The sequence below is a fragment of the Schistocerca nitens genome, chromosome 6, assembly GCF_023898315.1.
Source record: "Schistocerca nitens isolate TAMUIC-IGC-003100 chromosome 6, iqSchNite1.1, whole genome shotgun sequence".
NCBI classification, from domain to species: domain Eukaryota; kingdom Metazoa; phylum Arthropoda; class Insecta; order Orthoptera; family Acrididae; genus Schistocerca; species Schistocerca nitens.
The window spans coordinates 413,716,765-413,729,367 of record NC_064619.1 but is presented as its reverse complement, the minus strand read 5'-3'; the positions used below and the strand labels follow the sequence as shown (position 1 = coordinate 413,729,367).

Sequence of the window (12,603 nt, the reverse complement as noted above, 5' to 3'; positions counted from 1 at the left end):
AAAGTCGGTGATTGAAATTTCGCGAGTAAATTCCGCCGCAACGAGAAACGTTTTTGTTTTAATGATGTCCACCCGAAATCCTGTGTCATGTCTGTGACACTGTCTGCCCTATTTCTCCATAATACAAAACGTGCTGCCCTTCTTTGAACTTTTTCGGTGTACTCTGTTAATCCTATCTGGTAAGGATCGCACACCGCGCAGCAGTACTCCAAGACAGAACGAACAAGTGGAGAGTAGGCATTCTCATTAGTAAATCGGTTGCATCTTCTAAATGTTCTCTCAATATAACGCAGTCTTTGGTTCGCCTTCCCCACCATATTTTCTACGCGTTATTTCCAATGCAAATTGTAATTCCTAGGTATTTACTCAAATTTACCGCCTTTAGGTTTGACTGATTTATCGCGTAACCGAAGTTTAACGGATTCCTTTTAGCATTCATGCGGATGGACTCACACTTTTCATTATTTAGGGTCAACTGCCAATTTTCACACCTTAGAGATACCTATCTAAATCGTTTTGCAATTGATTTTGATGTACCGATGACTTTACTAGATGACAAACGACATCATCTGCAAACAGCCTAAGGCGGCTACTCAGATTGTCTCCTAAATCGTTTATATAGATAAGGAACAGTAGTAGGCCTGTAACACTACCTTGGAGAACGCCAGAAATCACTTCTGTTTTACTCTACGAGTTTCCGTCAATTACTACGTACTGTGACCTGACAGGAATTGACGAATCCATTCGCCTAAGTGAGACGATATTCCATAAGCAGGCACTGTGATTAAAAGTCGCCTAAGAGGAACGGTGTCAAAAGCCTTCTGGATATCTAGAATTACGGAAGCATCTTGAAATCCCTTGACGACAGTACTCAACACTTCGTGCGGGTAGAGCTAGCTGATTTTCACAAGAACGATGCTTTCTAAATCTGTACTGACTATGTGTCGATAGACCGGTCGTGGCCGAGCAGTTCTAGGTGCTTCAGTCTGGAACCGCGCGACCGCTACGGTCGCAGGTTCGAATCCTGCCTCGGGCATGGATGTGTGTGATGTCCTTAGAATAGTTAGGTTTTAGTAGTTCTAAGTTCTAGGGGACTGATGACCTCAGATGTTAAGTCCCATAGTCTCAGAGCCATTTGAACCATTTGATAGACCGTTCTCTTCGAGGTAATTCATAATGCTCGAACACAATTATGTGTTCCAAAATCCTGCTGCATATCGACGTTAATAATATGGGCATGTAATTAAATGGATTACTCCCATTACCTTCCTTGAATACTGATGTGGCCTGCGTAACTTTCAAATCTTTGGATACGGATCTTTTGTCGAGTGAGTAACTGTGTACGGTTGTTCAGTAAGGAGCTATTGCATCAGCATACTCTGAAAGGAACCTAATCGGAATACAATGTGGACCAAAAGACTAGCTTTTATTGAGTGATTATCTGGACAATTTTACTTGTTCGACATCCCTTTCTCTGTTGTGGTATAACCTGTATCACAATCATGTTGCAAAATAATTCAAGTACAAATAAGTTCTACCACTGTTGTTGCTTCTTCTGTTTTCTTTAAGCATTTATTGACTTTTACCTGCACGAAGCTCCTCATAAAGTCAGTACTTCTGATCCTACCAGGTCTGCTACATCCGTAAGTAGTTTGTTAAGATGTCACCTCTGGGCTCTGAATACGTCATTTTACTTTCCCATCCAAACCGTATAGTTAGTTTCCATTCAGCGAGGGAACAGAAAACGTCTTGAAAGGTTTTGAACGTGTCTGTTACTGTTACAATTGTAGGTACTTGTTGATCATTTTGGTCATCAAGTTAATAATTTCTCTTTGTTTCATATGTCAAACAAAACAGACGTCACAACTAACTCAAATGATTTTTACTTGTATTGGTGTTTTATTATCGTCAGATACCTGGTACTGAATTTTTGTCCCTGAAAGTTACTCAGTATCTCAGGCCTACTACGAAGAAAGGTCCCAGTTTAACGTATCGTCGACGTCGAGATCATTACAGACGAATCACTTACTCAGTTTGTGGAAGATGGGAAGCGAATGCAGTCCCTGCATTCACCTGAGGCGATAAGATAAGGTACTAGAGACCTATATCAGGATGTTCGGATGAATCCTGCTCCTCCCAAATGCAAGTCCAGTGTCTTCACATTTGAGCTAGCTCGCAGTTCAGTATCTACATGTTTTGGAAAAGACTCCTCGCTTGTTCGCAGGAGGCACCAGCTAATAATAATATTTTTATTTTAAAAGGTACATCCCTGAACATTAGATTTGCAACTGCTATTTCACTGGTGTACATTTATTGGCCGCTGTGATGATGTAGTGTTTGATAATTTTGTTACAGTGCAGCTTGTACAACGATGAACACTTGCATAAAATCAAAGCTCTACGTACGTCGGTGTAAAATTTCGTCAAGCTGTAGAACACAGAAGCACCGTTTGTTTCTCTTAGAGTGAAAAAATGCTCTTACCCGCGGCTGTTTGACACAGACATGCGACTTGATTTACTGCCTGTCAAACAAAACAGCGCTTTGTAAATTTTTTGAAGCGAGTAGCTTTTGTTGACACTGAGAATAAGGGAAGAGTTTTTCGGTGAGTTCTTTCAGTGTCTTATCTTGCTGCCGATCCGTGTAGAGTGGTCTACGATCAAGATCACATATTTAAGTTTCAATACTATATTAATGTCATCCACACGTGAAAACTAAAATATGTGAGAACTTAAATGAATACCGCCTAGAGCAGCATTTTGTTTAGTTTTACATTAAAATAGGAATATATTTTTTTTATTCAAAGTGACAATAGATACAATCATCTTGGTGAGGTTAGAAGCTTCTGCTGACGGTTTTTTTCGTGTCTACAAACTCCATCCTGTGCAACTTTTTTGTTATCTTTTTAAACTACACATGTTTTTACACCTGTGTGTTGTATTCTATCCGTTTCGTTATTTACTTCTGTTCGATATTGTTGAAACTTTTTTGTTTTTCTATTTTAGGCCTAAAACTATAACATAAACACTTATTTTGCAATGATTGTTCACCTTAAGCTGCATTAATTTACGGTTTGAGTGTACAAGGTGACATCTTGTTATGTATTTTATGGTTTTGACAGCACGCCATCTGCGAAACAATATGGGAAGAGTTTCTTTGTCAAAAACGTAACTTTATTGTATAAATACAGCACTTAATTGTCAGTACTGACTTGGCAGACAGTCTATTGTAGATAAAAAGGAACAAAAAATAATATAAATTAATGCAGTGCTATGACATGACATTACTGAAATTTGTTCAGAAATGCAGATGCTGTAATTAATGAATGTGTCGAGACACATGAAAATTTATACCAGGCTAAGATCGAGCCTGAATCTTCCGTTTGCCACGAGAAACATTCACCAAAATGAGTATTTACGTAATTTGTATGTTCCAATTACTGACATTTCAAGTTTTTGTATTTGATTCTTTAAACAGTTGGTATTTCCTATCATTTGCCGACATACTACTCAATACGAAACACAAAAAATTTATTTCATCACATCCAAATGAATCTTCGTCTTTTTGTTTATCCTCGCAATGTCTGATGTACGAGACGCTGTGTTAATTGTATTTTTTCCTCACTCGATATAACACTAGATACAGCCGCGATTGTAATATTCAGGTATGATGGTTTTGCATGGCGAGAAAGCTGCTTTTGACCAAACAAGCTAAATGGTGTAGGAAAATAAGAATGTAGACGCCTGAAATTGTACGTAAGTCCGAAACGCATGGAAATAGTGCTCTTAACATTGAATTGCAGTTCCAGTCTTTCCAAGACTGTACTCTTACACTAGCTGACCCTTTTCGTTGGGTTTTCATGACTGCCGAGAAAGAATCTTAAAAGCAGAATAGTAGTAGTTGGCGAACAACTTAACATTATGGTTAATAACAAGTGGGGGCAGTTACGTTACTAATTATTTCGCATTTCAATAGCTGCTATGTCTCAAATACTTCCTGATTTTTCATTGACACGTGCGAAGTATGTCTAACGACATGAACTGTGAAATACGCATACAACATAGGCTACTTGACAGATTCTTCTCTATAGATTGTTAGAGAGTAGGTAGCGTTAGCGACGGAAAATGATTTTTATTTATTCGGCTATTACATCAGAAACTTCTAAAACAACAGATACATCAGCCACGGAATTAAAGCTATCATGAACTTAATTTACGAGAAAGATCAGGTCTTTCCTATAATTTTAATTAGCATAATACACGCAGACTCGTACTTGCTTACTTTTGTGGAAATTTATTACGTTGTTCTTTTTTTAACAAAAAGAAATACAAAACTTTAGCGTATTCACGTCGTTTCCGCCAGCTGGACACATCCAATTAATTTATGGTCTTTCTCACGACCCCAGTTAGACCTTCGTGTGCTTCGGCAATTTTCTATTAATTATATTTCTTCTTCTTCGGTAGTTTTGTTGTGGATCTCTTGGAGTCTACAGGCCCTATTATGTTTATATTCTTCTATCAGCAACATTACATTCTCTTCGATCCACTCCATCAGTCACGAAACACGTCAACAACGAAAGTAGTTGTCGTCTAAAGCAGCAGGGGCTCACTGTGTTACTAGAGCCGAATCAGAGAGGACACGAACTTGGTTCCTTAAAAGGTCGGCAACCAGCGGGACACAAGTAAGCACCAGCAAATATCGAAGAACAACGCCGAATCCTGTTCGCTAGCGCTTGCGTACCGTTTAGAACTCAAGTTCGCAACGCTCATTCGCTTGTGTTCGCTCCGGTGTAAACCAGGATGTGATCAATGGTATCCAATGGCATAAACATGTGTCAACCGGTATTCGAAACAATTTTTCGCGACGTAATGGGTGTCCCAGTCTCTGTCAACGAATTTTTCTTAAAATGTGCAAAACTTATTCAATATTTTATTCCAGTTTAGTGCGAAAATTACTTTTCAAGGCGCTATTAACAGGTTCTTGTTTGCATGAAAAATGTTCTGTAACATTGTTTTGGACATCAGCTACGTAAGACATATACTATACTTGAGAGACTTCCCGCATCAAACGCTGACTGGGAATATCCTGTACGACGAGAAGAATTCCAATAGTCTGCAGGTTGATAGAAACCGTTCCGTCAGTGGTTGCATGCCTCCTTAGTAAAACATCCCCACCCTCGCCTCCGTGCGACTCATCGCCTGCCGCAGGCGGGTCTTACGCCTGTCCTAAAGCACTGTGGTGTGTTTCAGCCCGAATTAATGGAGCTCTCTGTTAGTTCAGGGGTGGTCTCCGTGCTGGCACTGACGTGCCGAATAAAGACTGAATTTTTATGCTATTGCAAGCATTGCCAGAGTTTTCCGAATAGTGAATTGTGTGCCCTCGTATTTTGAAAATTTTGAACTGTAAACGTAATATGAGCTTTTCTTAAGACTCTTTTGGCGCTTCTGTAGGTCTGAGTCCAGTTGGTGTAGCAGTCAGGAACCTTTTTAAAGTAACTCCTGTGTAAATATTTAGGCCACCACGATTCCGTTTCGAAAAAAATTGAACTAGAAGATTATCGCTTAGGATCAGTTCCGGAAATTTTAGTCCTACGTATCATCTTGATGTCTAATTCCATTGCGAACCGTGTGCACCACTACCGTATTATTGCCAATATATTTCGGATAAATAGCTGTTCGGTCGTAAAAATTCAAATCCTCTATTTTACAGATCGATTTCGGTCACTGTGTGACCATCTTCAGTGCACAATATTAGAACCTTGTAGGCCCATATCATAATAACACATTTTCCATTAGGTATACAGTGCACTGTGATGATTATCTCCAACAGATATCTTCACTTTTACTGCATACAGTAATTTTGAAATTACAGAAGAACCATCTTGTGACATCATCAGCTGCCAATACAATATTGTTATTATGATATGCGCCTACGAGGTTCGAATAGTTTGCACTGAATATGGTCACACAGTGGCCGAAATCGATCCGTAAAATAAGGATTTCAGTCTTTACGACAGATGCTGCCATTTGGCCAAAATACCGGGTGAGACACTAACTATTGCCACCAAGAATAACTCTGAAAGTATGATAGGAGCTGAAAAGTTGCATGGGAAACGGGGGCCATAACATGACGTTGGTTTTTGGTGCTAAGTGGGGTCGCTTCACAGTTTTTTTTTTTAATGGGATGCTATAGTTTGGTACTTATTTTCTGGTAGCGGCTATCGAGACGAATCAAATGATGTGTAAAAGTAAGGTCTTTGAAGGTCACAGAGGTGGCATGAACGTCCATCTACAGAAGGTGTTCGAAGTGATGATCATTGGTATCAATGCAGTGCTGCAACCTTCTTGTCATGGATTGAGTGGTATTCCTTATCACATCGGCGCTTATCGAAGCACATGCTCTGACAATTTTCTCTTGTATGTCGTTCAAATAGCAAATACTCGCCGAATACGGCGTATCCATCTAACATGCCAGCCTAGAATTAACACGAAATCCGATAAATCCGATTACTGTGGAAGAGGTATCGTGGCATATGCGATGAACTTGGTTGAAGGAAAGGACTGTGTAGTGCAGCAGAGCCTAAATAGTTGTTCTCAAATCTGAAACCGCTACAGTTATTACCAATATCCAATAGAAGTTCACATGCTTTCATACCTTTCCACAGTAGCAGTCCACTGTCAAAATCTAAATAGCCACATTCGCTACACAAATTCCGCGGTACTTTTTGCCACTTGTAGCCTTGAGCGTAGCACGTAGTTTGAGAAGTATGAGCTTCTACCTTATGACAGACGTGGGACGTGTCACTCGGTAGCTAACTTGCCTCAGCCGAGATAACGGCGTCACGCCTTCGTTCCCATGTTGCATTTTACTGCCAACCAAATGGAGCTTTCTGTGTGCAGGCTACCATAAAAATAACCAACTAACTATTCAGCGATTCGAGTTAATTTGTACTCAGTCAGACTCGCTATTTCTCCTTGAAAGAACGCCTCAGTCGAACTCACAAGACGGACCACGGTGCTTTCGAGTCGCCACAATGGAAAAAACCTTGGTGACGGCCAGAATCCTCCGTGAAGCGGTAGGACACTCTGCCCTCTCAGCTACGGACGTAGTGCAATAGACTGAATGAAATGGAAATAATCATGTGCAGTTACGTGACGTGTAGCGACATGTTTCCATTCAAAACGTCATCAAGCAGGCAATTGACAAGTATTTATAATAGCGTCACGAGTAGCGTGTTGTTGTCGAAACACAAGAAAACCCATACTGTGGATCGCCGAAATAAATCCAAGATGCACTACAGTTGTGGAAAGAGAATTGTCCAACAAAAGTCAGCTCCATGACTGTTTTAACACAGCATTCTTCAACACAAGTCACGGCAACAGTACCACTGTACATTTAAGGTAAATATTCGTTATACTGTCATAAAAGTCAGCAAAGTTTCTGCAAGTTATGAGTGGTAACGTTTATTGAGCCAGTTGACCACTGATCATAGTACTGAGAGACAAAAATAGCGAATCTAGTCGTAGTTGACGATGTCATCTCAGAGGCATGCACCCATCATGTATTTTTCAGTATAAAAGATTACAGACATCTTCAAGCCGCACTTTATTGATGCTGATTACTTATACAACATACATGATCGGTTACGGTATATAAATTCTATCACCTGAGTATCTGGGAAGCAGTCACATCTATATCGATTCAATGACGTAAGGAATTATTCAGTTAAAATGATATACGTAGATGCGATCAGTTCCTCAGATACAACTGATAATGAAATGTGTATTCTGGAATCGATCATGAATGTTGTATCAATAATCAACGTCAATAATGTACAGCCTGAAGAAGTCTGTAATCTTTCACACAAGAAAAGCTGCTATGGTAGGCTTACCATTACGGAAGTTTTAGAATCCGTGAGTGTCTTTAAAATATTCGTTTATTGCTGTAAACTAGTTTCCGAACCTTTCCAAGCACATTATTTCCATATTATAATCCTGGGTACTGACTCTATGACAAGAAGATAAATAAAAAGACTTTAATCCTTTCACTACCATCGGAATGTATGCGTCGCGCGGTAGGTTATCGGACAACCAGTGGCAATTTGCTACATATTATCGCTATGTATCAATGTCCCACTGCTAATGGAAAGCCCGCAAATGGTTGGCATAATTCCGATAATTACAGCTTGCACTTGTAGGGAGGGTATGCTGTCCCGAGGTTTCATTTTTAACCCTCTCCTCTGCTCATCTGTGTACTGCCGCATCTAATTTGTTCGCGCCTGCAGATAGGCAGCTCAATGAACAGCTGTGCAAAGCGGGCTCTATCGCGCCTTCACGACCACTTTGCGTCAATGAACTGCACGCACGTCCTAATGTTTGCTGCGTCACAAAAAGTGCCCATACGGAGTATCTGTTATGTGACTTTGAAACTTTGAGAGGTCCTCTAGCCATAGACGTGTCTCTGTTTTCCGTACGTCTTTTAGTTTTTGCGCAATCAAGTACCCCACGGTGTTCTTATCAGTAAACCGGTATGTCCCATCCCTCCTCGCTTCGGAAAACGAAACGGCAAGAAATATTTTTTTCATACTGTTACTTCTACGCTATTAATTAAAATAACCATAAATTAATTATTTTCACTGTAAAAAATTGTACTGGAAGGGTTAATTTACCGCTATGAATAACGGTTATTCCAAGAGTCTATCGAAATGAATTCTATTACCTACTACGACAGTAAAGGCGATTTTGTAATTGGCATCCACCTTGCCAGCTTCCACTGTAATTGCTACTTAGCCACAGATCACTAACTTTTTCTCTATGAATATAAGTATACAATGACTGATACGATAAAGCTGCCAGCATCCAGCATGTGCTGTACAACTGGTTCACGTTATAAATGCCTTCACTCAAAGATATGACATACTACGTCCAGACAAATATCTGCTTTTTCGTGCATATCATACAATCGGTGAACAGCCAGGCGCTTTGATTATTTTGTTCATAGTTGTTATTTTTCAGCAAATGCCGTATATATTTCAGAATAAAATCCAGTCTTCTGTAGTACAGATATTTTCATTTCGCTTCACCGGTTTCGACAAATTAATTTGTTAAAATGGTTCAAATGGCTCTGAGCACTATTGGACTTAACTTCTGAGGTCATCAGTCCCCTAGAACTTAGAACTACTTACACCTAACTAACCTAAGGACATCACACACATCCATGCCCGAGGCAGGATTCGAACCTGCGACCGTAGCGGTCGTGCGGTTCCAGACTGTAGCGCCTAGAACCGCTCGGCCACACCGGCCGGCCTTAATTTGTCATCTTCAGAAGATTAGTGTTGGTCTAGCAATTGTCAGTATTTTCTTCATAGAAGCATAGTGCCATAATATTTCGAAAACTGTACATATTGCATGTGATTTCGAAAAATGTACATATTGTATATGACTATTGTAAACACAGATTGACATATTGACAGTTTACAGTAAATGAAGCGAGTAAAGCGAAATAAAAATATCTGTGCAACTTACGACAGAATTTTATTCTGAAACAAAAACTTTGTTCTAAACTCGTGTTAACACGAATGTAGAAAAATAAAAAAAAGTTAACTGCTTGACTGGAGTACTCTCACCCAAATTCTAAAGATGGCAGGGATAAAACACAGGGAGCGAAAGGCTATTTACAATTTGTACAGAAACCAGATGGCAGTTATAAGAGTCGAGGGGCATGAAAGGGAAGCAGCGGTTGGGAAGGGAGTGAGACAGGGTTGTAGCCTGTCCCCGATGTTATTCAATCTGTATATTGAGCAGGCAGTAAAGGAAACAAAAGAAAAATTCGGAGTAGGTATTAAAACCCATGGAGAAGAAATAAAAACTTTGAGGCTCGCCGATGACATTGTAATTCTGTCAGAGACAGCAAAGGACTTGGAAGAGCAGTTGAACGGAATGGACAGTGTCTTGAAAGGAGGATATAAAATGAACATCAACAAAAGCAAAACGAGGATAATGGAATGTAGTCGAATTAAGTCGGGTGATGCTGAGGGAATTAGATTAGTAAATGAGACACTTCAAGTAGTAAAGGAGTTTTGCTATTTGGGGAGCAAAAGAACTGATGATGGTCGATGTAGAGAGGATATAAAATGTAGACTGGCATTGCAAGGAAAGCGTTTCTGAAGAAGAGAAATTTGTTAACATCGAGTATAGATTTAAGTGTCAGAAGTCGTTTCTGAAAGTATTTGTATGGAGTGTAGCCATGTATGGAAGTGAAACATGGACGATAAATAGTTTGGACAAGAAGAGAATAGAAGCTTTTGAAATGTGGTGCTACAGAAGAATGCTGAAGATTAGATGGGTAGATCACGTAACTAATGAGGAGGTATTGAATAGGATTGTGGAGAAGAGTAGTTTGTGGCACAACTTGACAAGAAGAAGGGACCGGTTGGTAGGACATGTTCTGAGGCATCAAGGGATCACAAATTTAGAATTGGAGGGCAGCGTGGAGGGTAAAAATCGTAGAGGGAGACCAAGAGATGAATACACTAAGCAGATTTAGAACGATGTCGGCTGCAGTAAGTACTGGGAGATGAAGAAGCTTGCACAGGATAGAGTAGCATGGAGAGCTGCATCAAACCAGTCTCAGGATTGAAGACAACAACAACAACAACAACAACTGGTTGCAGTTTTCTGTATATTTATAAAGCTGATATAGTTATTGATTGTCATCTGCAATTCAGTTAGTGATAAAGTGTTAGCACTATCGTGTTCCAGTATCTCACTCACCTTGTCGAAATACCGACGCGTTTGAGAGGCAACTGTCTTCATATCCTTTGTGCACATGGCAGTGGAACGCAGCACTCATCCTCCACCAACAGAAGAGTTTCACAACCCACAGTGACAGCACTCGCTTTCGGCCGCGGCTACTACGCGTGTACACTAGCGGGCGAGCGGACAGCTGACAAGCGTCACTCGTTCTCAAAAGCCGGCGCGCTACTGGAGCCGCCTCCGCCGCCGCCTGCCGGTGCCTCTGAAGGCCCACCAGGTGACGTCAGGGGCTGCGTCACGCCTGTTGCCCCTACCTCGCGCCCATTGAGCTGACGAGCGCTATTTTTACATAAGAGCTGCCGACTTCCCGCGCGGCGCGCTTCCGCGGCACGTAATGCGCGGCGGCTTCTACGAGGAATTGCACGTCACACGTCACAGCCGCCGGATGGATGTGACCGCAGGAAGTGTCCGGACTTCTTTCTCCCAGGACCATTCATCACGTACACATCCAGATCACATCGTAGAAGTTCCTGAAGCCACGCTCAACTGAGGAAGTAGGCGACTCTTCCTACGTACGATTGTCCACGAGATACACTATGTGATCAAAAGTATCCGGATACCCATACAAACATACGTTTTTCATATTAGATGCATTTTGCTGCTACCTACTGCCAGGTACTCCATATCAGCGACCTCAGTAGTCATTGGACATCGTGAGAGAGCAGAATGGGGCGCTCCGCGAAACTTACAGGCTTCGAACGTGGTCAGGCGATTATGACTTGTGTCATACGTCTGTACGCGAGATTTCCACACTCCTAAACATCCCTAGGTCCACTGTTTCCGATGTGATAGTGAAGTGGAAACGTGAAGGGACACGTACAACACAAAAGCGTACAGGTCAGCCTGACAGAGACCGTCGACAGCCGGCCGGTGTGGCCGAGCGGTTCTAGGCGCTTCAGTCTGGGACCGAGCGACCGCTACGGTCGCAGGTTCGAATCCTGCCTCGGGCATGGACGTGTGTGATGTCAAATGGTTCAAATGGCTCTGAGCACTATGGGACTTAACATCTTAGGTCATCAGTCCCCTAGAACTTAGAACTACTTAAACCTAGCTAACCTAAGAACACCACACACATCCATGCCCGAGACAGGAATCGAACCTGCGACCGTATGGGTCGGGCGGTTCCAGACTGAAGCTCCTAGAACCGCTCGGCCACTTCGGCCGGCGTGTGTGATGTCCTTCGGTTAGTTAGGTTTAAGTAGTTCTGAGTTCTATGGGACTGATGACCTCAGAAGTTAAGTCTCATAGTGCTCAGAGCCATTTGAAGCTTTCAACTATGGACACAACTTCCTTGTGCTAAAGACACACATGTAACCCTGTAACAGGTTCTGTCCTATTCAACTCCAGCTTAGTTTTTAATTTATTTATTAAATTATTAGGCATTCCGGGCGTAAGAATACAACTCGTACTATGTTGGAACTGGGTGCAATGCCACAGTCTGGATGCGAAGAGATATTTTCCATGCTACGAGTGTGTGGAGCGTCAGGTGACAGCGTAGATGCGTGTGCGTGAGTGTGTGCTGGTGTGTGTAGGACTGCATACAGAACTTGGTGAGGAAAGAGCAGCATCTTGGAATCCCTGTGTCAACTTGGCGCTCTTCCTTGACAGCACTTCTCCATGCGCTAGTAAAAAGCGTGTATGCGTTAATGCGGCCAAATACGTAACTGCAAGCTTGACAATAGCGAGTATGTGTGAGGATTTTGTGTAAGCATGCACAAATACTACTCGTCTTCACAAACTACGTGCATTACTTTGCTCGTTTGGCTAGCTCTGCCGTTGTGTCGAAGAAGAG

The 12,603-nt window shown here is 41.6% G+C and overlaps 1 protein-coding gene across 3 annotated transcripts in view; it reads right to left on the bottom strand.

Annotated features, from left to right (window-relative positions):
* LOC126263038 (E3 ubiquitin-protein ligase LNX-like) overlaps window positions 1–12,603 on the bottom strand; it is a 632,063-nt gene that overhangs the window by 40,015 nt on the left and 579,445 nt on the right. The window contains exon 1 of one of the 3 annotated variants that reach the window (XM_049960009.1): window positions 10,770–10,963. The exons of the other annotated variants lie outside the window; for them this stretch is intronic. Coding sequence (XP_049815966.1) covers window positions 10,770–10,848 — 79 coding nt within the window. The 5' untranslated portion in view covers window positions 10,849–10,963. Of the gene's footprint in view, window positions 1–10,769; window positions 10,964–12,603 lie in introns of those variants that run through there. 3 annotated transcript variants of the gene reach the window in all.